The sequence below is a fragment of the Colobus angolensis genome, unplaced genomic scaffold, assembly GCF_000951035.1.
Source record: "Colobus angolensis palliatus isolate OR3802 unplaced genomic scaffold, Cang.pa_1.0 Scaffold10, whole genome shotgun sequence".
NCBI lineage: Eukaryota > Metazoa > Chordata > Mammalia > Primates > Cercopithecidae > Colobus > Colobus angolensis.
Window position 1 is genome coordinate 13,014,132 of NW_012110919.1, and position 27,173 is coordinate 13,041,304.

The 27,173-nt window shown below is 40.4% G+C and overlaps 1 protein-coding gene across 1 annotated transcript in view; it reads right to left on the minus strand.

Annotated features, from left to right (window-relative positions):
• Nucleotides 1–131: 131 nt before the first annotated feature.
• The window catches only part of GNPTAB (N-acetylglucosamine-1-phosphate transferase, alpha and beta subunits), a 52,343-nt gene continuing 25,301 nt past the window's right edge, over nt 132–27,173 (minus strand). Inside the window, exons 8-20 of the mRNA XM_011934933.1 lie at nt 26,952–27,131; nt 26,570–26,740; nt 24,275–24,398; nt 22,311–22,514; nt 20,445–21,547; nt 17,849–18,048; nt 17,412–17,631; nt 16,320–16,433; nt 14,247–14,332; nt 13,887–13,985; nt 9,749–9,916; nt 4,340–4,430; nt 132–1,901 (exon numbers count right to left, since the gene is read on the minus strand). Of these exons, the coding sequence (XP_011790323.1) occupies nt 1,824–1,901; nt 4,340–4,430; nt 9,749–9,916; nt 13,887–13,985; nt 14,247–14,332; nt 16,320–16,433; nt 17,412–17,631; nt 17,849–18,048; nt 20,445–21,547; nt 22,311–22,514; nt 24,275–24,398; nt 26,570–26,740; nt 26,952–27,131 (2,838 nt within the window). The 3' untranslated portion in view covers nt 132–1,823. The remainder of the gene's footprint in view (nt 1,902–4,339; nt 4,431–9,748; nt 9,917–13,886; nt 13,986–14,246; nt 14,333–16,319; nt 16,434–17,411; nt 17,632–17,848; nt 18,049–20,444; nt 21,548–22,310; nt 22,515–24,274; nt 24,399–26,569; nt 26,741–26,951; nt 27,132–27,173) is intronic.

Here is a 27,173-nt window from a genome sequence, read left to right on the forward strand (position 1 = left end):
TAATCTTTCCTTACTTTCCATTTAATTTTAGTAATGTTCAACACAGAACCTGATACACAGTAAAGGTACTCAAGTGACTGCTGAATCTGAGTTAACAGTAAACTCAATCCTCAAAGATTTAAAAATCAAAGTGTCAGACAAAAATTTAACTTTTTATGAGATTTCAGTTTTTGAAATACACAACTCTTACAGCACACACACAGTATTTACATTTCAAGTTCTTTGTACAAAAGATGTATGCCATTTTGAAAGAATATTGTTGAGATCATGATCTAAAATACCTGTCAGAGTTACTCATGGAATCTGGTCTTCACAAATTCATTGTATTACGACATAAACAAAATATGGCTAGATGCCAAGGTTTAACCATACATAAAAATACTAATTCTTAGCTGGGCGCAGTGGCTCACACCTGTAATCTCAGCACTTTGGGAGGCGGACGCGGGTGGATCACCTGAGGTCAGGAGTTCGAGACCAGCCTGACCAATATGGTGGAACCCCGTCTCTACTAAAAATACAAAGATTAGCCAGGTGTGGCGGTGTACAGCTGTAGTCCCAGCTACTCAGGAGGCTGAGACAGAAGAACTGCTTGAACACGGGAGGCGGACGTTGCAGTGAGCTGAGATTGCACCACTGCACTCCAGCCTGGACGACAGAGCGAGACTCTGTCTGGGAAAAAAAAAAAAAAAACCACCATCACCACCACCACCAACAAAAACTAATTCTCAGTGATTGGCAAATGATGGCCTGAGGGTCACATCTGGCTGGTGGCCAGTTTTTGTACGGCTGCAAGCTAAACATGGTTTTTACATTTTTAGAGGGTTGTTTGAAAAAAACTAAAGAAGAAGAAGAATATATGACAAAGACATAGATGGCCTGCAATAATTTACTATCCAGCCTTTTACAAAGAAAGTTTGCTGGCCTCTGTTCTATCTAAAACTGACTGAGAGAGATAGCTACTGGAATATACCGATGAGTATTCAACAAGACACCACTGTAATGTGCCAGTGCCATCAGCACTACTCATTTCTAAAATGAGGCACTTCTGTTTGAATATGTACATTTCCAAAACATAATTACATCTGGCAAGTAGCACTGTTACTAACTCTAGCCCTTTGAAATTAGACCTGCACATGAAATCATAGTATTCTTAGGGGCTGAAAGTCAATAATTACAAAGCATTTCAGATGTCAATCATTGACCTCTTCAGTAGTTAGTGGTTTAAGACTATTTACAGTCTTAAACATTAGTAAAACCCATAATTTAGGTATTGTCAATAAGAGGTGATATTGCTACATTATTTAAGTAACATCTATAAAAATAGGTTTAGACATCCCAATTCATTATACTCAGAAGGAGGAATAACTAGTTAACTTAGTAACTACTTATTTTAAAAATGGGAAATGAAAAAAAAAGTGCAAAACTTCAGCAAAAGGCTTTGGAATGCAAAGACTGGGGCCTCTTAGCAATCACTCCCAGCTGGCATAGGCTTCTCGTAATAAAGTTAGTCTGCAATGATTGCTGTGGGAAATTAGCAGCTGTCTCTTGTCAGTGAGCCTTTTAATAAAAAGGATGACAGGTCCATGAGCAAATTCTTGAAAAGTAAAATCAGTTCAGAGCTGCTCAACACACAAGTTTTCAGTGAGTTGGTTAAATAATTGCTGGTCAGTGGGCTATATTCATGCCACAAAACAGCATGGTACTGGATATTTTCCTTCTTCGAGCCAAACTGCTAAGCATCACATCACAAAGACATCTCTGTGAAGCTGAGTTTTAAAATGCTCAGTAAATGCTGAGGTAGATGGTTTTCAAATGAAGATCTTCTATACTCTGATTCGATTGGGACTAGCTTCTTTGTGTATCCTCCTTCTGGGAAATATCTTCCGCTTAAGTGCAATTAACTAAATGATGAAAGACACAAAATACATTTTAATTATCACGTTGATGAAAGAATATAAGTGCATCATACTTTCTAAGAGCCATATGACCTTAATCATTTCCACAATCTTATACATAAAAACAGACAACAAACGAATCTCCATCATTCCTCCTCCAAAATAAAAACAAACATTAGTTTTGTTTATAGCTTTTTGGGTCAATATGCCTAGATATGTGCCCACAAAGAGACCCAAGAGGATTGAAATTATTTTGGCCCATGCTTCATTTTTCTAAGACCTACAACTACAGATTTTTACACAGCTATTACCAAAGCATATTTATTTACAAGATACCATTTGTCAAGTCTTTCTACTGAAGGAAACTGTCTCTATTTAGCAATAAGACACTGTCTCTGGGTTTGAAAATGACTACGTTTGTAAAAAAAAACCACACACCTATATTGAAAATCTTATCAGCATTTCTCCCCCGCTACTTAACCTAATCACAATCATTGGAGAACACAGGCAACACCCAATTTAAAATGGATTGTAATATAAAAGTTTATTTGTAAAGTAGTAGCTTAGAACTTGAATACTTTTGTCCTCATGAAAAGTTTGCCCATAATACATCTGAAACAGAAAACCAAATCAACACTATAATAAAATTTCTATTTAAAAATGTGGGGTTTATTTTCTTTGAAACAGAGTCTCACTCACTGTTGCCCAACCTGGAGTGCAGTGGTGTGATCTTGGCTCACCGCAACCTCCACCTCCAGGGTTCAAGCGATTCTCCTACCTCAGCGTCCCGAGTAGCTGAGACTACAGATGCACACCATCACACCCAGCTAATTTTTGCATTTTTGGTAAAGATGAGGTTTCACCATGTTGGCCACGCTGGTCGTGAATTCCTGATTTCAAGTGATCTGCCTACTTTGGCTTCCCAAAGTGCTGGGATTACCGGCATGAACCACCGCACCCGGCCCAAAATGTGCTCTTTGTGTTTTCCATCTAGGATCTCTATGTTTACCCTGTCTTCCCTCTCCCCAGCCATGTAGGACTGGCTTGTTCCTTCATCTCTAGGTGGAGGCAGGGCTTTGTCCAAACATAAGCCACCATGGACTGAATGATGAACTGGGATTTGGGAGGGAAGGAAGAGGCAGCATTGGCTGTTTTGTTTGTGAAGGTGGTAGGCATGGCAGGAGGAAGGAGTTTGACTCCAGTAGGTAGACAGCAGGGTGCTGGGATTTAACCTGCCCTTCCCTTCCCTCTTCCTGCCTCTCTAGTTCCCTGTTCTCTGCTGGTACAGATGACACAGAGGAAAGACTAACACTCGTCTTCCTTTCCACTACCGCGACTGCTCCTTTCAGTCAGGGCTCCTTTCCTTCCCCATCCTAGGTCAGCACAGCAGACTCAAAGGTTCCTCACTGGACCCTGTTCTAAAAGCAGGCACAGCCTTTCTGAGATTTTTCATAAGACTTTTACCTGCCAGGAACAATGGTAACAAACATCAAGAACAAGATGTACAATCCCTGGGAAGCAGATGAAGGTTAAGTTGCTGTCCTGTTCACCTGCCCAGTCTGTTTCCTGAATTTCCTTCCATTTGCAGCAAGAAGCCCATTCGTTTATCCTAAAGCTCTCAGTACTTGGGTGCCTGTCCTTCTTGGTATAAGTCAATTTGGTGTATGTTTCATCTGAGTGACAGCTAGAAAAGCTCCACTCAATAGTCACCTTGATTGGAGGCAGAGGCCAAGTCACTTGCCCAACCCAAGTCAGGTCGGGAAAGATGCCCATTCCCCTCCTTTAATCCTTTTTCTTCAGAGTATTTCATATGTGAATAGCCTAATGATGACTCTCTTATCCCTTTCTTTTACCTCACAAATCTCCCTCCTACTTCTGGACGCTCACCTCAAGGAGGCTGCATGTGTACATGCATGCAGAGGAAAGCCCAGGTGTAGAGGGGCTGATGAGGAGAGGAGGAAGGAGGAGAGAGGAGGGAGAACTCCTAGCAACTGAAAGAAAGATAAATGGGAGCTACCGGTGTGAGTGGGACAACACAAAGGAACTGTGGGATGTCTGAAGACACTGTGCTCACTCAAGGAAGGATGAAAGAGAGGAAGAAAATTGGAGACCCATAGAAAATTAACATTAGATAAGGATCCTAGATGGTTTTTTGGTTATAAATACTTAGAGCTACTTGGTTTTAGCCTGGTATCTACAAGTTAATCTGTTGAGTTCCAGATAAAAAGAATACTGGTAATGGATTTAGAAGAGAAATGAATAAAAGACTGTTATATTTGCTGCCTGAATATTGTGAAACATATTTAACATATTCACATATGAGCTATAAGACAATAAGAGAAGCTAAAATTTTGATTGTAAGTGTATATCATTTTCTAAAACATTCAGACGCTAGTATATCAAGAAATACCATTTAATATCCACACAAAACATATAAAACTTACCTGCTCAGCAAAAAATGAGAATATAGTAAACATAATCAATGTTGCTAGTACACAATGGGTCCAAAACTTCAATTTGTCTCGATAAGCCCTCCTGTGCACAGAGAGAAGAAAGCAACTATGTACTTCTGTGTACGGTTTCACTACCATTAGTTAAGCATTATTTATGTACTAGTTTTATAAAAACTATGTTGGGAAACAAAAACATTGTCTTGCAATTCTAAAATGCTCACACAATATACACATTTCCAACATGAGTTCAGATTTTTTATTATGTCATAGTAAATATTATACTTGAATTAGTAAAGTTATTCAGGCAGGGGAGAGGATTTCAAAAGAAAATTACTTCTGGCACTTAAACAAAACCACTCTTTCATTCATTTTTATTCATTCATACTTATTTATTCACTCAGTTACTTGATAAATACTTCCTGTGGATATGGAGAGATGAACAAGATGAAGTCCCTGCTTTAAGTGTTTAGAAACCTGAGGCGTTGCTGACATGCTGACTGATGACTTGCCGTCACATAAGACAGACAGAAATACGCATTATCAAAAGCAGTCTTGTGGAAAACCTTAGAGAAATGAGGACAGCACCACAGAGATGGCGGCATTTCCTGTGAGCCTTGAAGGGGACAGGAAGCATAAGGATGAGAAAGAGAAGGAGCAGTAGAGTGGCACAGTGGCCAGCTGGACCCTGCAGGACTGAGTGGAGTGAATCCATGCAGCAGCATGGGGGGAGCTAAGCCAGGTGAAGGTGAGAAGGTGTGAACTGCAGCTGCTCTGCAAAACCACACAGTGGGGTCTGGACAGAACACTCTAGTGGAAAGTGGATGAAACAGACAAGTGGGGGTGTGTGTGACATAATCAGGGTAAACATGGTGGCCATTTGAAGGATGGACAAACAAGAAAGGCAGGCATTTTAGTTTTAGACCAGGCATGAAAGGAAGCAGTGACAATGAAAAGAAATAAGCAATAGAAGAGACATTCCTGAGGTAGAATCAACTGGACCTGGAGCCAACAGAATACTGGGGATAAAAAGAGGCAGTATAGCCATTTCCTCATCTGTAATTTGGAAATAATGAACAATTGGTTATGAAGATTAAATAAAAATGCTTACCATAGGTTTGGAAGATATGCTAGTAATTACCAAACTCTGGCCTCTGTGCTGAGTTACAGATTCTCATTTTCCACTGTTTGGGTGTGGATGTCTCTACCTCAAGTCACATATCCAAAATGGCACTCTCCCACACACAGGTCTTCCCCCCGTATTTCCCACATCTGTTAATAGGATCATAACCAGCTCTGTCAACTAATGTCTAGTGTCATTCAGAATCAATGTGGATTCTTAAAGAGCTAAGCAGCCACAGACTACAGACAGTTAACGTGTTGCCCCAGCTGCAAGAGAACCCATCAAATGAGCACCTGCTATGTACTAGGGAGGCACTGTGGACTCAGCAGTAAGACACCACCTTTGCCCTGGAAGAGGACTCACAGTCCATCGGGAGGGACAAACACAACCAGACAGATGGCTGTGCAGTGCTATACCCCAAAAGGAATGGGCTTCTATGGGGACAGGAAGAAAGTCAATGCAGGCAACTAGGGAAAGATGGGCAGGGAACTCATGGAGGAAAAGAGAAACAAGACAATTTCTAGGAAGCAGGGCTAGCAGTGAGAGACGATGCAGAGCTGAGCAGGAGCAAGCAGCCCCCAGGGCAGGGGAATGACTGCGAGAGCACCCACACCTGATTCACACCATTTGTACAGCACAGAAATCAAGGACCTCTCAAATTACTTTTAAGCCTACTCTTTTCTTATTCAAATGGACCCCTGAGGGTAAATTTAGTCACAAATTGGATTTGGGGAGTTAACACTTAGAACCACCTAAAGATCTTTTTCCTCTGAGTTAAGGGAAAGTGAAAATGGTGAGAAGCCATTCCTTGTCATTTCTGGGAGAGAAGACCCATGATTCAGTAATAACTTCTCCTTATGAAAATAAAAACATAAAGATAGCAGCAATATTCATCCTAATTGTCTCATTTGTCCAACTCCAAGACAGCGAGGAGTTCTAGTGCCAGGGTCTGCCCATTTCCCTTTTAAAATGTCTCCCAATTCGTCTACTGCTTTTTCTTTATTGCCTGGGCTGTATCCTTGGTTCACACCTGACTGTTTCTAGGACTACTGAAATGCTCATCGTCTCCCTGCCTCCAGTTAACCCTGCCCCACTCTAAGTACTTCTCCAACACTCTAACTTCCACTCTAATACTAGTTATCATCTCAAATCATGAAGTCTGATCATGACAAACATCTAAAAAAAATCTCTCCTGGGGGTCCATTCTCAAAAGAAAAAAGTCTAATCAAATACAGTCTTTCACAATCTTTTTCCTTGACACAGGATTATCTTACACTTCTGTGCCTTTGCACATGCCATTTCTTCTACCAGGAATGCTCTTTCTTACCTGGAAAAGTCATTTTCATAATTCAAAACCAAGTCCAAATATCACCTTCCTGTAACAGAATCAGCTGGTCCTTCCTACGTACACCAACTGCATTGAACTCTTATTGCTGCCCTCAATATACTGTATCACAATTTGCCTAGTATCTGTCTCCCTGGATAGACTGTGAACATCTCAAAGCCTGGTACCACATACCTTTCATCTTAGTATTCCTAGCATCTGGCACAGAGAGGCAAGCAAAGGGCCAAAAATCTTCCCATTACCAGGGGGTTCCTTGCCGGGGTTCCTTGCTCCCAGAGCTCCTAAGATGGTGGCAGGCCGCTTCCAAAATGGCGGCAGGCCACTTCCAAGATGGTGGCAAGCCTCACGTTCTCTGACCTGGGGTTCTTGGACTCACAGATTCCAAGGAATGGAGTCTTGGGTCATGCGGTGAGTGTTATAGCTCTATTAGAAGCCATGGGTCACGGAAGAGAACCATGGAACCCAATGACTAGTGTTCAGCTCGATTAGGATGAACCCGGGCACTTAGCCATGCAGGAACAATGGCGAGCCTTTAGCCCGATCAGGAGTGGCAATGGGCGCCTCACTGGATCAGGAGCACAGCACACACCCTGCTGGATCCGGAGGGATGGAAGTCAGCGGCAGGTCTGTGACGGCGGCAAACAGCAGTGGTGGATGGTGAGTGAAAGCTCAGCTCAAGCCATAACAAACACGGACCAAAAGAGAGTGCAGTTGCAAGATTTAACAGAGTGAAGACAGAGCTCCCATACAAAGGGAGGGGACCCAAAGAGGGTAGCTATTGCCAGCTCGAATGCCTGGGTTTATATCCCGATCATTGTCCCTCCTGCTGTGCTCACAGGCAATAGATGATTGGCTATTCTTTATCACCTGTTTTTGCCTAATTAGCATTTTAGTGAGCTCTCTCTACTATCTGATTGGTCGGGTGTGAGCTAAGTTACAAGCGCCGTGTTTAAAGGTGGAAGTGGTCACCTTCTCAGCTAGGCTTAGGGATTCTTAGTTGGCCTAGGAAATCCAGCTAGTCCTGTCTCTCATTCCTAAACCAAAAGATAAAATTATCTTTATAATTAAATGTTGGCAATGGCAGTAGAATGAAAGATGAAGAAAACTTATAAAGCAGCTTTGGAATATAGTGGAATGTGCAGAGGGTTGGGAGTCAGGCTGGATCAGCCACTTGCCAGCTAAACTTCAGCAGGAGCAAGTTCCTCAACTCACATTACTATGTTCTCATCTGCAATGTGGCAATAACAATACTTTTAACTGTAGAGAGTAAATATCTTGCCTAGCACAGTGTTTAACAGACAACAGGTTCTCAAGAAAAAGCGTAGCTACTCTGATGGCAGTGATGATGATTAAGCACACTTAGCCGGTGTTGTAGGCAGAATCTGGTGAATGGGCTGCCCAGGTTCATACATGGGCTCCCCCATTCAGGAGCCGAGATGCCTTATGCAAGTTACTTCCTGTTGCTGTGCTGAGGATAAAATGGACCTACTACAGAGTTGTTAGAAGAGTTAAATGAGAATGTGCAAGAAAAGCTCTTAGTCAAGTACCATGTTACAATTAAGTTAAAAAAAAAAAAAGGTCTTAGTAAGGTACTTGTTACTTAAACACTCAATATTGCTAGTGATTATTCCCACAGTAGATACTCAATAAATTAGCTGATTTAACAAATATAAGAATGAAAATTAGGGCCGGATGCGGTGGCTCACGCCTGTAATATCAGCACTTTGGAAGCCTGAGGCGGAAGGATCGCTTGAGCCAAGGAGTTTGAGACCAGCCTGGCAAACCTGGCAAAACCCTGTCTCTACTAAAAATAACAAGAATTAGCTGGGCGTGGTGGCACATGCCTGTAATCCCAGCTACTCAGGAGGCTGAGGCATTAGAATCGCTTGAACCCGGGAGGTGGAAATTGCAGTGAGTAGACATCATGCCACTGCACTCCAGCCTGGGTGACAGAGCAGGGTTCTGTCTCAAAGCAAAAGAAAACAAAACAAAATGTTTAACTCAATCCTTTACTCATTATAAAGTTTCCCAGTTGATTATAAAGGCTAACCAGATAGTCTGGTTGTTGAAGTACTGAATGAAATGGCTCCTAATACCTTTTCAGGTTTACATTCCACTATTTCAACATATGAATTCTCCAACTAAGCTGGGCTAGCCCCCAAATTGCCCAGATCATTCCCACCTACAAGCTTTTGCTCATTGTTCCCTTCTCACCACTTCTGAGATTCTGCCTTCAGGACTTAGTTTAATTCATTTTCCCCAAAGTCTTTGACTATCAGCTCAGCACATACCGACCTCATGTACCTCTCATTTTATACTAAACAATTCCTTCACTTACACATTGGTCAACAAACAGCTGAATAAATGAAGTTCCAACTAGACTGAAAGAACCCAGTTACGCATTTTTTCAAATCCCTTAAAATGCAAATAAATGTCTTTCAAATATTAAACTCAATAAAAATTATAACTATACTTTTACAAATAAATTACAGAGCAAATAACATATTAAAGAAATTTTGGCCAGGCATGGTGGCTCACACCTGTAATCCCAGCACTTTGGGAGGCCAAGACGGGCGCATCACCTGAGGTCAGGAGTTCGAGACCAGCCTGGCTAACATGGTGAAACCCCGTTTCTACTAAAAATGCAAAAAATTAGCCAGGCTTGGTGGCGCATGCCTGTAATCCCAGCTACTCAGGAGGCTAAGGCAGGAGAATCACTTGAACCCGGGAGGCGGAGGTTGCAGTGAGCCGAGATTGCGCCATTGCACTCCAGCTTGGGCAACAGGAGCAAAACTCCATCTCAAAAAAAAAAAAAAAAAAAAGAAATTTAAAAAAAAAACAAAAAACATTTCATCACTAACATATAGATACATATGCATGTATAATGTATACACTCATACACACACACACACATATATAAAACATGAGAATTTACCATTCCTGCAGCTCATGCATATGAAGGAAACGGTTTCGATACTCTCTTGGCAGCTCAAACTGGGAAGGTATGGGGAACATGGATTCATAGAAGTCCCTGAGAACAGCCTTCACTGTCTGGGCATCTTTATGATTGTGGTCAATGTTGTCATTCAGGCAAACAAACTTCCTGAAATAACAGAGAGCCAGGGTTATTAGTTACATATGGATAATCCTGACCTAACGAAACAACGACGTGGATTCCACATGTATTTTAAATGGACTTATGTCCCAAGTTGGTATATTTGCTGATATGATTCTCTGGGGGAATGATGTTCTATACAGTTTTTCTTGAGATATTCCTCACCTATAAAACAAGAGAACTAGGGTAGATGGCCTTTTAACTATGGGAGTAAATTAATTTAATGACTTCTTTTTAGAGTGTCCTGAATTAATTGTTCAATAAATGTAGTTAACTGACTAGAATATTTTGTTGGCAGCTAGGAAAGACAATCAGTGGCCAGGCATGGTGGTTCACACCTGTAATCCCAGCACTTTGGGAGGCAGAAGCGGGAAGATCACCTGAGGTCAGGAGTTTGAGACCAGTGTGACCAACACGGCAAAACCCCGTCTCTACTACAAATACAAAAATTAGCCAGATGTGGTGGCACGTGCCTGTAGTCCCAGCTCTTCGGGAAGCTGAGGCAGGAGAATTGCTTGAACTTGGGAAGCAGAGGCTGTGGTGAGGCAAAAAAAAAGACAATCCATAAGTACCTAAAACCAAGTTCTCTGAAGGCCACGCCTGGTGGCTCATGCCTGTAATCCCAGCACCTTGGGAGATCAAGGTAGGCTGATCACTTGAGGTCAGAAATTTGAGACCAGCCTGGCCAACAGGGTGAAACCCCGTCTCTACTAAAAATACAAAAAAATTAGCCAGGCGTGGTGGTGCGCCTGTAATCCCAGCTACTCAAAAGAATGAGGCACAAGAATTGCTTAACTTGGGAGGCAGAGGTTGCAGTGAGCAATCTTTAGATTGCACCATTGCACTCCAGCCTGGATGACAGAGTAAGACTTTCTCAAAAAGATTAAAAAAATAAATAAATTAATAAAAATAAAAACCAAGTTCTCTGAACTGATAGTTATATTACAAAGAAAAATCATATAAATAATTGAGAGAGACAGACAGTGCCTTACAGCTACAGATTCTATGAATCTGATAATTTCTGCTTACTATGTCTCTAACCAAGGTGTAAGATGCTAGAGTTCTGGCAAAAAAGCAGATTACAGTGGTGCTTCCTTGCTTGTTTCAAGTTCCTTTCAAGGCAAAGGTCAGTAAACTGAGGGCCCATTAAAATGGCTTGTAGGTATGCCAATACTTTTGAAGTAGATTCACCAAAATTAAAAAAAAAAAAAATCAAAGAAACCTGATAATCAAGCCTTCAGATCCAATTACCAATTTATGGGAAATACAAGAGACACAGAAACATGTTAAACAACTAGGATTCAATCAGAGAAGGACAAAGTGTAAGATAGCTATAGAATCTATAATCAGATTTCTTCATATACTATACATGCAAAAAATTATATGGTTAAAAAAGAGAGATGGAGGGAAAACCCATAGATTTAACTTCAAACCAACAAACTTAAAAACCAAAAAAAACACATAAGTCCTTATGAAAGTTAAGAGGAGTGAAAGGTGTACATTGACAAAGTAGTTGGTCATATTAAGGAATCATTATTGATTCTTTTTTAGGGTGATAATGGTATTGTGGTTATACATACAAAAAATATGGAGCTAAAATGATACAATGTTTGAGATTCACTTAATTAGGTAGCAGTGATGGAGTGGGTGTGTTTAGATGAAACAAGGTTAAATATAAATGGAAGTAAATAAATGTAAATCACTTGTCTTCCTTCTGAAGAAGGATTCGATCAGGATTCAATCTTTCTGAAGAAGGAAGACAAGTGACAGGTATGTGCAAGCTCACTAATCTTTCTCTAAACCTGGAGACTGCTTTAAATTAAAGGATACTAAAGAGCTATGTCAACCTAATATAATATATGAGCCTTGGCTGTATCTTGGATTTAAAAACAAACAAACAAAAGAGGCAGACAACAGCTATCAAGGGCATTTGGAGGCAGCTGGGGAAATGTGAAGACAGGCTATTAGATGGTATTATTTAATCAATGGTAAAGGTCTTGAATGTGTTAATGGTCTGTGGCCTGATGATGAAGCCAACACAAGCAGAGCTAAGAAAGTCAGAGAAAAACAAAGCCTGGATATTGTCTATCCCAGACTCCCTGTTAACGGGATAAACATGTCCTTTGAGCGGAAGTCAGTCTGAAGTCTAGTTTTCCACGCCTGACTTAAAATAAGCCTTCATTAAAGTAAAACAAAACAACATAAACAAGAGTTAATGATAAAATCTGTTCAGGTACACAAGCAGCAGCTGGGCCTGGCAAACTGTGGAAAAAGCCTGGCTTGCCATGTGTCTTTCTACTAAACCCCTGTCCCTTTAAGTACCATGAAAATGTCTATGAATACTCTAACCCAGTAACTTTCAAATTGGCACAAAGACCTACAAGTATTGGCTACAACTAAAAACTGCAAATTCTCACATTATTACTACTCATGAATGAGAGAGCTCATCAAGAAAATAGGGGGAAGTCTGTACTCCCATCAAAATTGGTTTTTTTTTTTTGAGACTGTCACCCGGACTGGAGTGCAGTGGCCGGATCTCAGCTCACTGCAAGCTCCGCCTCCCGGGTTTACGCCATTCTCCTGCCTCAGCCTCCTGAGTAGCTGGGACTACAGGCGCCCGCCACCTCGCCCGGCTAGTTTTTGTATTTTTAGTAGAGACAGGGTTTCACCGTGTTAGCCAGGATGGTCTCAATCTCCTGACCTCGTGATCCGCCCGTCTCGGCCTCCCAAAGTGCTGGGATTACAGGCTTGAGCCACCGCACCCGGCCAAAATTGGTTCTTAAAAGCTAGTTATTTTAAGAAATTAAAACAGTACACTTCAAGTGGAGGGAACAGCATATGCAAAGAGGGCTGTATGCTGGCTAATTATTATTGTACCTTATGGTTTGGTTGGCTTGTGAGAAACATTTTGTAAAAAATCAAGTATTTTACTGGATTACTGAAGACACTAAATGGGTGTTAAAGATATTTTTACTTTTTTGAAAATTCCAATTTCTTTCTCCTCCAAACGAGAACAGGATTTGTAGAAAAAATATAATGGCTTTAAAATGTCTATAAGGTTCACATTTTTGATCACTTGTAATTAGAATCCTAATTTCAGCGAGGTAAAACTAAAGACCTCCTAATGCATTTAAAAGACTCAGAAATTAAACATACTCAATTTTAGCTGGGTGCAGCAGCTCATGCCTGTGGTTCCAGCTACTCAGGAGGTGGGAGGACTGCTTGAGCCCAGGAGGTGGAGGCTACAGTGAGCCGTGTTTGCATTACTGCACTCCAGCTTGGGCAACAGAGTGAGATCCTATCTCAAAAATACATAGTTTATATGCCAGTGTCTTTATTTTCCAAAGAAGTTGATGAAACACCTATTTCCCACTAAAGTTAAAAACTCAAAAATGCATATTTTTAGCACATTTTATCAAACCTGCTAAAGTAACAGTTAAGGGGCTGGTAAAGAAATTGTTAAGGCTTAGGTAAACCTGAAAATTTATTCATCCCCAAAGGATGGCTGGAGTATACTGGATTAATGTTCACATTTACGGTAGCATTCCTTTTCCTCAAAACCTAATCTGAACTTTACTTTGAATTGCTAAGATAAATCTAACCATCTAAACAACTGTTCTGGAAGCACCTTTTTAGAAATGCCACAATTCTAAAAAGGCATTTCTAGAATGTCCCAGCTGCCTGGCCTCACCTCCCCACAATGAGATCTGCCCCGGCTTTCCCTGAACAGCTTGTTATTAATAAAACCCAGTTCTTAGAAGTTCAGGCTCATCCCTCTGCATGGGGGACCCCACCTCAACTTGCAACTCCTATCTCTCACTCAACCCTCAACACTGCCTCCACTGTTAGGCTTTTTGGTCTGTTCCATACAGAAATAAGCTACTCCCTTCTCTCCAGTCCTGCTGCCTTTTATTCAGGTTTATTTGCATAATTAAAAATTATATATAAAAATCAATACCTAGGGTTTTTTCTTATGTCATCCAACTGGCCAACCACATGAGAAACGTTGGTACGAATCATTTTAAAAGCGATTTCTTCTTCTCCCATGATTTCAAACCTAATTATCAAACATATTTGAAGAGTTTAAATAATTACATGGATATAAAAAATAAAACTTCAATAGAAAATACATTTTTAAAAACTGTAGTGGACTCAACATCCACAGGAATAACTTAAACTTTTAATACTACTACAGCAAACAATCTCATATAAATTTTAGAAGAGTGCTTAACAGACAAAATATTGTAGATTTATGAAAAAGCCAGACCTTTGTAATTACTCTTATACTAAACAAAGGGAATATGTGTGTACTACTTACCTATATTTGTTTTTGTCCTTATATGCTTTGTGGATTTTGTCAGTTACTGGTTTACAGTTTGTTACTAGACTTTTAGTGACCGGCGGCTATGAGAAAATATAAGTAGATCAGATATCACATCAGAGCTGAAAGTAGGGCAATTTACTCCTAAGATCTGATTTTTAAAACTTTGATTCTATTCTCTTCGGAAGTAAGAAAAACACCAACTGTGACTACATATACATCTTTTTCATCTTTAAGAACATACTGGCAAACAATTACTACGATTTATATAATAGTTTATAATGCATTTTTCACAAACCAAACCTGAAGTACTTTATCCTACTGGTTCACACCAAAAATCCAAAAAGAAACTGCTGAAGTACATAGACAAGCTGCTCCTCTGTTATCAGCCTGACTGCATACCAGCTCTACGTGAGGCATCTGGTGAATTCCCAACCAGCAAGTAGTAGTCTCATAGTCTCATTCTTTTTTTTTTTGAGACAGAGTCTCACTCTATTGCGCAGGCTGGAGTGCAGTGGCACGATCTCAGCTCACCGCAACTTCCGCCTCTCGGGTTCAAGTGATTCTCCTGTCTCAGCCTCCTGAGAAGCTGGGATTACAGGAACCTGCCACCACACTCAACTCATTTTTGTATTTTTAGTAGATACGGGGTTTCACCATGTTGGCCAGGCTGCTCTCGAACTCCTGACCTCAAGTGATCTGCCCGCCTTGGCCTCCCAAAGTGGTGGGATTACAGGCATAAGCCATCGTGCCTGGCCAATTTTTGTATTTTTTAGCATCGATGGGGTTTCACCATGTTGGCCAGGCTGGTCTTGAACTCCTGACCTCAGGTGATCCACCCACCTGGGCCTCCCAAAGTGCTGAGACTACAGGAATGTACCACCGTGCCCAGCCCTAGTCTCATTCTTGACCTGCTGATTCCTATCTGTTAATCTCACTAGAGCAAATTCCTTTAGGGCTGATACCAGGTCTTACTCCTCTATTTATCTCAACTTTATTAATTTAGTAATGTTAAGTCTTAGCACATTTAGAGAATTGGCTTTTAAGTGGCACATATCTATATACTAATATGCTAAACTAATCTACATGTGATAGGCAATACTCATACTGTATGCTCTGATGGCTGCTATGCTGACCTCTTTCACCAATGGCTGCCACTTGTCACACTACGTCCCCTCGTGAGGGAGGAGGTGTCCTATCTGCAGTCATTATTTATACATGGCTTGAAGATTTGCAAGATAGTAATTTTTTTTAAATACCATTTTATTCTGATTATGAAAGCAAAATCTACTCATTGTAGAAAATGTGAAAAATTCTAGTGTACAAAAAGGATATTAAAAACTACTTGTGATTTAACCTACTGTCATTTCTGTTGTCTTTTGGGGTATGTGTGTTGTATATGTACTTGCGGGATTTCTATAGGTTCAACTCATACTGTCTACATGATAGTACCCATTATTTCCCCCACCTAATTATATAAGAATTTTTCCATTTATCAGTAAAAAATTAACAGAAAATATCTAATGCCTGTATTATATTCATTTCATCAATTCTATGATTTTCTTCACATTTTAACTTCTCTGAAACTAAAATGTCTCTCATAATCTAGTCTTCCAATTATTTCAGCCAAATGACATCCCAATGTAGTTGTGTGTTAGTCACCCACTGCCCCTACTGGTAAAATGGAGTAAGTGCCAGCATTAAAGCAATAGAGCGTTGATGAACGATGATATTCCATGTGATGAATATTTTCTTGATTGTTAAACCTCAGGATTGTTCTCTCTGGCCAATGAGAATAATCTGGGGCTATTTTCTGTCACCCTCAGCGAACAGGACATCTGTTTATGGAATATAAGCAACAAATCCAAATTACGCATCTATGGAGTGAACAGGAAGATTCCAAAGCAAGCCATGAATGATTCTGGATTACCTGTGCTACTATTTTGCAACAAAGCCATATAAAACCATAGAGCCTGCTTCTAGTTCTGAAGTGCTATACAGAAATGCTGTAAATAACACTTGATAAGGATGTACTTTCTGTTGTACATAAAAGTAACCCATTCCACTTACCAGATTGGGATCATAGTAGGCTTCCTGAGTTGGTGGAATATTATTTAGCTGAGTGATATCAGCAGGAAGTATTTTTGAGCAATTTATTAGCATGTGTTCCAGACCTGTCAAATCCTAACAAAGAAAAAGAAGAAGATAAACCTGTTATGTGCATTGTAAGTAATGACTGTGGTTTTAAAAATAAAAATTAAGTGAAAGCTTCCAAAAATGGTTTAAATGCTATCTTCAAAGAGAGTTTGCCTATATGATTCTTAAGATAAAGGCACTCTAAGAAGAGCAGAATGAGACAATGCCAACACAAATATTTCATCTTCATCTCAAAGAACGTTCTGGCCTCTGAGATACCCATTTACACAAGGTGGTCCAGGGCTCAGGAGAAATCATGCCCTGCAGCTAGATTCATCTGGGCACCTCCATTAGTTAGTTTCCTACTCCTGGGACTAGAGGATGCCATGAAGGAGGGGCCTGGCTGAGATCTCTGGTTAGCCACATCTGAAGTCCTAGAATGGATATACCACAAGAATCTTATATGCAGGTATGGTCTGGCTCTTTTCCAGACAATACAAGATCAATCTCTACTGAAAACCTACAAAAAGTAATTTCATAAAATACGAACTTCAAATTTGGTTATAATTCTGGCACTAAAACAGACTAGCTATGAATACCCACAGTAAATATTAAGAGTTATTTTTACTTGCAATAAATTAAAATATGTAGGGGAAAAAGGGACATGGTCAGAATTAAAATTTTCTCTTTTTTTTGAGACAGAGTCTGACTCTGTTGCCCAGGCTGGAGTGCAGTGGCGTGATCTTGGCTCACTGCAACCTCCACCTCCCCAGGTTGAAGCGATTCTCCTGTTTCAGCCTTCCAAGTAGCTGGAATGACAGGTGCATACCACCATGTCTGGCAAATTTTTTGTATTTTTAGTAGAGACGGGGTTTCACTGTGTTGCCCAGGTTGGTCTTGAACTCCTGAGCTCAGCCGACTAGGCCTCCCAAAGTGCTGGGATTACAGGTGTGAGCCACCACGCCTGACCAGAATTAAAATTCTCACTTACAATATCAAAAAGTTTAGAATAAGACAATACGACACCTGCAAACTTAACGGCAGTTCATGAATTCTGGTAGCCAGTGTTCGGATTTCTCTGTCAGACAAGACACCAGATTGGTCTGTATCGACTTCATCAAAGACTTGAGATATATTCAGTGGCTGAACTGCACTCATGAGATAGTAAAAATAAGAGAAGGCAAACTGCATATCCTCAGAATGGCGCACTTTGTGAAATGACGTCTTGTCAAATTCTTCAGGGAACCTGTCCAAATATAACACATTACAAACTCTGGATATTCAAAGTATGTACCGTATCTAACATTTGCAGAGATGGACTTTTTTCTTTCCCACTTAGATCATACCTTTAACATATTAGTCATCAAATATTAGAGCCATAAATTTAGTATGGTAAATATGCAAACTTCAAGTAGCCTTAGTTCTGAACACAAGCCAACAACTCAAACACGAGGAAGACTTACATATCTTGCAGTTCTTGCATAACAATCCGGTCAATCATGTGAGGCATGTGAGCGGGGACTTTCCGTGATGTGAATCCAAACTTGCTATTTAGAATTTTATTTACATATCTGAGGGAATCTGCAAACGTATCTTTCAGTTGCCTCCCAGTATTTTTGCTATCAGTGAAGTATGCCAATTGTGTCTTCAATGACTCTTCTTCCTGAAACAAGAATTCTACATGTAACTCAGCATTATGTTTAGTGCACAAGTATACTTTGTTACAAGACATTTTACATAATGTGGTAATAACTAGTCATGAACTCTCCATTAGGAGCAAATGCAATGCATGTTAACAGGTCACTTTAAGGATCTAAACTGGATTTAGTAGGACTCAACTGGATTTCAGTGCAAGTATCACCAATATTGGTTTGAGAACAACAGCTGTACGAGGGAGATCTATGTAACAACAGTCACATATGGAGGGTATTCTTCAAGGACTGGTCATTGACCATGAGATTTCAAAGCCAATTCAATGCAACATTTAGAAAATTTATTTACATATAAATTTGATAGTACTTTCAGTAACAAGCTAATTCTGCAGATGATATCAAATGTGCAAGTCCTTGAGTTGTAAGCACAAGGACTAGAAACAAATTTGGTTTCATCGTATAATAGTTTTAATATTATAAAATCAAAACCAGTAAGTGGCAGAACTAAATAGGCAAAGAAAATTGGTAAAGCATTCAAACACTTTACAGAAATACTTTTGCTTCTCAAACTGATAAAAATGTAAGGAGACTGATATTAACTGGTGATGGTTAGACTGCAGTGAAGCAAGCACTCCTGCATACTTTTTGTGGAAATATGAAGTGGTACAACATTTCAGAAAGACATATTTAAAGTTTATATCTACTAACCTAGTAATCCTACCCACAGAAGTAAAACTCACTGAAGTGTAAGATATATGTACAAGAGTATTCACTGCAACACTATTTGTAATCACAAAACATTGGAAATAACTAACCTGCAGCTATTAAAAAGAATAATGGCATTGGCATGGGTATGTATAAATAAATAAATAAAGGCATTTGCCCACATACTACATCAAAAGGCAACTGCAGGGAAATACATGTAAATTTACACTACATATATATTTCTCTCTATATAACCATATGTACATATAGGTATGTTTGCATAGCTATAGAAAGATACTGGAAGAATACCCATCAAACTATTAACAGTGATTATCTCCAGGAGGGAGACTGAAGAAGGAAGAACTTTCCTTTTCTTACTGTATTTTTTTTGAATTGCTTGCAATTTTTACTACTAGCCTATAATGCTTCTGTAAATTAAAAAAAAAAAAAAAAAGGAAAGAAGCTGGGCGTGGTGGCTCACGCCTATAGTCCCAGCACTTTGGGAGGCCAAGACGGGCGGATCACCTGAAATCAGGAGTTCGAGATCAGCCTGGCTAACACGGTGAAACCCCGTCTCCACTAAAAACACAAAAAATTGGCCGGGTGTGTTGGCATGCGCCTGTAATCCCAGCCACTCAGGAGGCTGAGGCAGGAGAATCGCTTGAACCTAGGAGGCAGAGATTGCAGTGAGCCGAGATCACGCCATTGTACCACTTCAGCTTGGGAAAAAGAGCGAAACTCCATCTCAAAAAAAAAAAAGGAAAGGAAAGAAAAGGGGGAAAACTGAGGAAAAAAACATTGTCAAGAACACTGCAGTCCTTCCTTAGATCTGTAAATGCCTCATGTGCAAGGCACAAGATACTTCCTAAAATGCTGAGGACATAGTTCCTCCTTCCCCCTCTTTCCTCCCAGTCTAACACCCACTCGTGGCCGTGTGCCTTCACTATCCAGCCTAGACTGTGTATTTTTGTCTTGGTCTGTCAACTCCCACCTCTTTGAAGGTCAGTCCACAGGGAACTTCCTCCTGTATGCCTTCCCAGTACTTCTAGGCAGAGCTAAGGAGTCCTCCCATCTGGATTTTTTGCCCATATCTCAACACAAACACACCTCTTTGCTACAGTTACCTCCCCACAAATTTGTCTTCTCTCCTGGTCCCTGAGCTTCCACGAGCAGTGGCTATGTTCCTGTCATCTTGCATTCCCCTGTGAGAGCACTGAGGAGAGGTACAGATGACACCACAGCACAGTGAAGCCATAGTACAGGGCGACGAGCACTCCAACTTTGAGGCTTGGCTCACACTGATTTGCTGTTATAATGTTGGGGAAGCTAATGAACTTAATTGAACTCCAGGGTTTTTTCATCAGTAAAGCTGGAGAAATACCAGATCTGAAATGTCAAGACAAGACAACATGCCACTTCCCGCTCTCCTTCCTCGAAGTATGCCCCTGGCTAAATCCCTTACTCATTCACACTTGGGCTGTTTCCTAAACTACAAAATGTGGATAGCAATAATAAATACCTTCATATGGCATTTTTTATTATTAGGGTTATTGGGTAAATTAAATGAAACCACATAAGAAAAGCATTTAGTTCCATGGCCAGCACAGGGAAGTGCTGAATAAATGGCAGCTATAATGATATTATCACGAGATTTATTTACCCTTCCTGAGCATGAGAAAGAATGAGGCTAGATGGAACTTACATCAAGAAGATCTTGGAAATACTTTTTTTTCTCCCATGGCAAAAAGCCCAAGTAACTATCTGTGTAATGCTGCAGCTTTCTTCCAAGTAACACTTCAGTGACGCCTATGTGATTTTCGGCATTTTCCTCCATTCTGTTGTTCTCTTTTTCTTTCCCTGTGATTTTCTTTTCTTCTGTCATCTGGCTTTCCAGTGGAACAATCAGAGATGAGGGCTTTTCTTTTGTCACATTTCCACCTACAGTTTTTTGGGTGTGAGTTTCCGATCTAAATCTTGCTGTGGTCTCCAAGTCCAGGGGTGGATTCTGACCCTGGTCATGACCATTCACTTTTACACTCACTGCAGGAAAAGTCAACCTCTGTAATCTTTCAGACACTCCTAAGCTGTTTGGCAAGATGCTTTTATGAACCTGTTTTTCCTGTGGAGTCACCAAACTGTCATTTGTTTCATCTGTTATTATAGCTTGATTTTTTACTTTAGCATGCTGTGAGTTCATCAGAAATGATCTCAGCAAGGCTGACTTGGACAAATTGTATCCTTTCAAAGTGATGTCTCCATGTTCCAGTTGCAAATCCAATTTATTGAGACTCAACTGGGCCTCTCTTGGAAGGAGTGAAATATTTACCAGGGGAATTTTCACCTCTTCCTGGGCTCTCCTTGTTGAGTTAACATCATGTCTCCTGAACTTCGGGAAGCGTTTTTCTTTGGGAATATCCTCGAAAAGGATTTCCGCCTCCGGAAGAAGTGTTGTGGGACTAACTAAATTTTCGTAACCTTTCTGGGCCGTGGAATTCAGTTTTGGTCCCTCCCTTGTGTCCACCTCCACTGTTATCTGGATTTTGAACTCTTCATCATTTGTATTTTGAAATGTGAGATTAAAATGTATTGTGGTGGCATTCATTCCGCTGTGCATTATGAGGTGGATGGTTTTCCACTTGTTGGCAATAGAAGCATGTCGAATTATTGGATTGTCACTATAGGCACCTTCAACTCCTCTTTTGGCTATTTCTGCAAAGCTGAAATAAGGCAGGCATTCACCTTTTGGGATAATATAGTGAGTCTGGTTTGGAAGAAGGGTCACTTTATACAATTCATGAAAATGATCTAGAGGAAAAAACAGAAACATGATTTTTTTAAAAAACTAGGCATTTTTCCTCTGTTTTCCTTTAATTCTTTGGGTCTGAGTTTTCACTTTCTTTAAAAAAAAAAAATAAGGAATGTATCACGAATCTGCACGTCATCCTTGTGCAGGGGCCATACTCATGCCTAAACTGTTCTAATTTTAGTATATATGCTGCTGAAGTAAGCACTGAGTTTTCACTTTCTAAGAGTGACTTTAATTTCAAAATAATCAGATATCCTAATACAACAGTTACTGGTACAGGGCTCATTTTACTATCTGAGGCAGTCACAATAATTACCATGAAATAGTGATCCTGACTCATTATAGAGATATGGCATGATTCTTAACAATAAATTACAATAATCAATTTCCATGTTTTTATCCATTTGAAAAAAACTTTCTGCCAAAACAAACTCCATTTATATGTTACCAACAAAATCCAATCCAACAAAAAAAAAAACAAAAAATTTTTGTTTCCAAATTAAAACTTCACCACATATTTTCAGCTAAGGTAAATCTGCTTGGTCAAAACAAAACAAAACAAAACACCAGATTGCAACAATAACAGGAAAAGATCCTCTTTAGTGATTTATGTTGTTCTCTTACTTTTATAACTAGTTTGAATGTAAGGCTGGAAAAAGGATACACAGAGAATCATTATTGTAAATAACAAAAGTAATTCAAAACTCTACCTGTCAAGGATTTTTTATCCTCCTATTCTTGTTTGTTTGGCAGTAAACATACCTTGCCCACAGTCGCCAGCATCAAACCCACAGGACAAGACATTGCACGCTTGGTCACAGAACTTATCAGCAAGCCAGGAATTTGCACATCCCTGATTACAGTAAGAGACACTGTTTATTCCTCCACCAAACTGCCAGGGCTGTCCAACTCCAATACTCCCAGTACCTCCACCTCCTGCAATATAGCGACTCCCTCCACTGTTACCTGTAGAGTGGAGGAAGAAGAAGGAATCTTGCTGTAATTACAATTTTGAAAGACAGTTCTGAACTGGGCGCGGTGGCTCACACCTGTAATCTCAACACTTTGGGAGGCTGAGGCGGCTGGATCACCTGAGGTCAGGAGTTTGAGACCAGCCTGGTCAACATGGTAAACCCCATCTCTGCTAAAAACACAAAAATTAGCTGGGCATGGTGGTGGGCACCTGTAATCCCAACTACTCGGGAGGTTGAGGCGGGAGAATTGCTTGAACCCAGAAGGTGGAGGTTGCAGTGAGTCAAGATTACACCACTGCACTCCAGCCTGGGCAACAAGATTGAAACTCCATCTCAAAAAACAAACAAAAAAGACAGTTCTGTATTTCATATTAATGTTTTCAAGGTTGATGTGTAAGTTTTAGTCAGAAAAGGTTCACTTCATTCTTTAGTAAAAGATCTCATGTACCTTAAGAAGAAAATAAACTGAAAAGGGAATCACTTGACAGAAGCGTGATGAACAGGCCCTGGCATTTTGTAGCTGTGCAACCTACAAGTACAGGCCTTACATTTGCTCAAGGGGCACGTGCTGACAGAAATGGAGGAGCACGAAAACAAAAAGAGATTATTCCAAAGACTGTGACTATCAGAACTGCCAAAAACATGTCCAAATGTGGGTATCGTGTCTGATACCCCTTGTTATCAAATGCTAATGTTCTAGTAGAGACTGACTTCTCTGGTCTACACAGATCTACTTTGTACATCTGTATTCTCTCCCCACAGTTAAAGAGCATCTGACACATCTGACTGAAATACAACTAGAAGCTTTGTTTTCTCCAATATGCAAACATTTCCAAATCTGTTTCTTCATATGGAAATGGGGATGATAACATTTGTGTACATACTTACTCTCAGGTGACAAACAAAATTCAATTGAATATAATGAATAATGCTCTATACATTTCATGCTTTATAATTGAAAGGCAGTAAGTAAATGTAACAAATTGCTATTATCAGTAAGTCAAAATACAAGTATGTAAGGGAGGGAGAAGAGTTGCTGAGGAAAATACTTATTTCTTTTGCAACTCTTTAGTCATTCTGTGACCTATCATAATTTGCTGCTGACGGCGACCAGCAGTGAGCTCCCATAAGAACCAGTGAGAGTCATGCTTGCTCTTGGGTTTATAGAACTAAGTATATTCCAGATTTTCATATTTTAAATAAGAAGACATTTTCAAGTGTATTTTCTCTTGTTCAATGCCCTCAACAATGAATAAACTGGGCCACATGGGAGCACTAATTACCACCTCCAAAGAGTCTACTGATTACTGATATATATATACACACACACATACATATATATATATATTTTTTTCTTTTTGAGACAGGGTGTCACTCTGCCGCCCAGGTTGGAGTACAGAGGCGCAATCACAGCTCATGGCAGCCTCGGACTCCTAGGCTCAAGTGATCCTCCTGCCTTAGCCTCCCAAGCACCTAGGACTACAGGTGTGCACCACCACACTTGGCTAATTTTTTTTGATAGAGATGGGGTCTTACTATGTTGCCCAGGCTGGACTTGAACTCCTGGCCTCAAGCAATCCTCCCAGCTCAGCTTTGCAAAGCACTGGATTATAAGCTTGAGCCACCATGTCCAGCATTACTGATTCTTTACTAATACATAATGTTTGGTTACGTCTACAGTACATGTTCAATAATGATTAAGAAGAAAATAGTCCATAAAAATGAACAAATGACAGTTTAACACATCCTTACCAGAGCAATCGCCACCATCCCAATCGCAGGCTGAATTATTACAAGCCTTGTCACAATAGCCATCTTTAATCCAGGAACCAGGGCAGCCCTCGGCACAGTTTGGCACAGGCCACGTCAAATAAACCTACGATAAAACCAAAGAGAAAATAAAATGACTTCTGGCTTCTGATACGTTTTATTCTTACGATTCCCTTTATAAAAAGAAATTAAGTCTCTAGAAAGATTAAAATTTTCAAAGGGCTGAGTGTTCACACTCACAAGCGCTTTAAGTTTGCCTGTACCTATAGTCATTGTTTAGATCCTGCTGTGTTGACCATTCTTACTGAGCATATTTACTTTTTTCCATTACTCAAGGAAAGCAGACAAGGATTCAACTCATGGATTAGCCTCTCACAACATGCTTTGATAATCTACTGTGAAATAAAGTAGCACTATGCCAGACTTGACTGCAAGTACCAAAGCATGTCAAAGCTGGTGGGAAGTATGCACGGTCACTGCTTTTCTGCAACAACTATCAGTAACTCATCAGTGTATTTGTGCATAATCTTGTCTCAAGGCTGAGAGACAATATCCTCTATCTTCATGCATAAGGCCCTGTGATAAATTAATCGGCACAGCATTCTGAGCTGTGCATTCACCTGCTCTAAAAATGAGTGATGGGGTACATGGTTACTTTTTAAATTTAAAATCATTGAAAAAAAATACACTCCTCTTTAAAAATCTCTGTGCCGAGGGCCGGGCGCGGTGGCTCAAGCCTGTAATCCCAGCACTTTGGGAGGCCGAGACGGGCGGATCACGAGATCAGGAGATCGAGACCATCCTGGCTAACACGGTGAAACCCCGTCTGTACTAAAAATACAAAAAACTAGCCGGGTGACATGGCGGGCGCCTGTAGTCCCAGCTACTCAGGAGGCTGAGGCAGGAGAATGGCGTGAACCTGGGAGGCGGAGCTTGCAGTGAGCTGAGATCCGGCCACTGCATTCCAGCCTGGGTGGCAGAGCAAGACTCCGTCTCAAAAAAAAAAAAAAAAAAAAAAAAATCTCTGTGCCTTTGCATATTCTGTCTAATTGGAATATCTTTTTTCACCTAAACTAACTCTTACTTGTTCTTCAAACTACATGTCAATTCAGATGGGCGTTCTTCCCTATCCCATCTGATTTAAGCCTCCTATGCTCACACGCCTCAGCACCAAGGCACACCTGTCAGCAGGAAAAGCACTACACAGTCATTGATCTTGTGTTTGTCCCCTTGTTAAGCCACAAGCTCAACTTTTAGCCCTACAATCTGATACAGAGGAGATAGGTCAATAGGGGAACAGGAGAATGGGCCTGGTTGGGTAGCATAAACAATAACAGACAAAGTAGTTTTGTTATGAGCACTTACTTGCAGAGTTTTATAACTTATAAGTTTACGGTGATAAGTCTCTAACTTATCACTGAACCCTTCCAACAATGCTACAAGGGTTTTTGTACTTTCCCCACTATGCAGACAGAAAACACAGAAGAAGAGACCCAAGGTCATCCTGAAGAGTTGGCCCCCAAGTCTGCACTCTTAACCACTTCTCCATCCCACCTCTCAACAAAGTTAGAGCGCAACAGGCTGCCTTAAATGAAATTTCATCTATAGCTTTCAGCACTAACTTGAGTTAACTTTCTATTTTGGCCATTTTGCTGACGTTCTAACCATGATTTTCTGTTTCACAGTGATTTTGTTTTTTCTGCTATTGTAGTAGAAAATTTAGATGGTTGGGGAAAAGTGAGGATCCTGGGTGTCTAAGAATGTAGGAAAGCAAATTTCTAACTGTAGTGTTCTTAATTGTTGACTTCTGAGCTTAGAACTCAAAAATGATTATTTGATCATATATATATTTTTTATTTTATTTTATTTTTCAAGATCAGGTTCTCACTCTGTCACCCAAGCTGGTGTGCAGTGGTACAATCACAGCTCACTGCAGCCTCAACATTCAAGCTCAAACAATCTTCTCATCTTGGCTGGTGACCCCCCACTCCCCTGACTGCCCCCCAACACCCAAGTAGCTGAGACTACATGAGTATTCCACTGGGCCCAAATAATTGTTTTACTTTTTGTAAAGTAAAACAATTATTTGTCTCCTTATGCTTCCCAAGCTGGTCTCAAACTCCTAGGGTCAAGTGATCCACCCAAAGTACTGGGATTACAGGTGTAAGCCACTGTGCCTGGCCTGTGTGATATTTGACTATAGTAGTATGTGCAATGATTTTCTGATTTGCTAAGTGACTTCCACACTAGACATCCCCCCTCCTCTTAGGCACTCACCTTTTGGCCTTTGGAGTGACTGTAAAAATCATCCGGCCAGACATCCTTCCCAAACATGACATCATCATTTAGGTAGATAAACTTCTGGGACAGCCCTTCGATGCGATGAATGTGACTTTCAATAGCAGGTGAACTAAAGGTAGGCAAGTGGCTCACATTTCGAAAAACATCCTTTTAACAACAACAAACAAAAGAGAGTGAATGAGAGCTGTTTGGGTTTGGTTTAGTTTTTGAAAGGAAGGAAGGGAAGGCAATGAAGAGCTAAAGAAAGGCAGAAACGGAGGTAGAAGGGTAAAGAGAATGAAATTATGGAAATCCCTGTATCACACTAAAGGAGCAGAATTAGAAACCACAGTCTCGTAATTTTTAGAAAGTCTTGTACCTGGTGTGTTACTATTGTCACTCGAGGATTGTCAAGGTTCAGCCAGGATGGAATCTGCCCGTTGGTAACAATGAAAATATTCCGAACCCATGGTGCATGCTTCTCAATAGATCGCAGTGAGTACCTCAGTTCTTCGTTATCTTCAAAACGACTGGCAGAGATGTCTTCATCCTGCTTAGACTGAGAAAAACACTTGGCACATGAAGATGCGAAATACCCCTT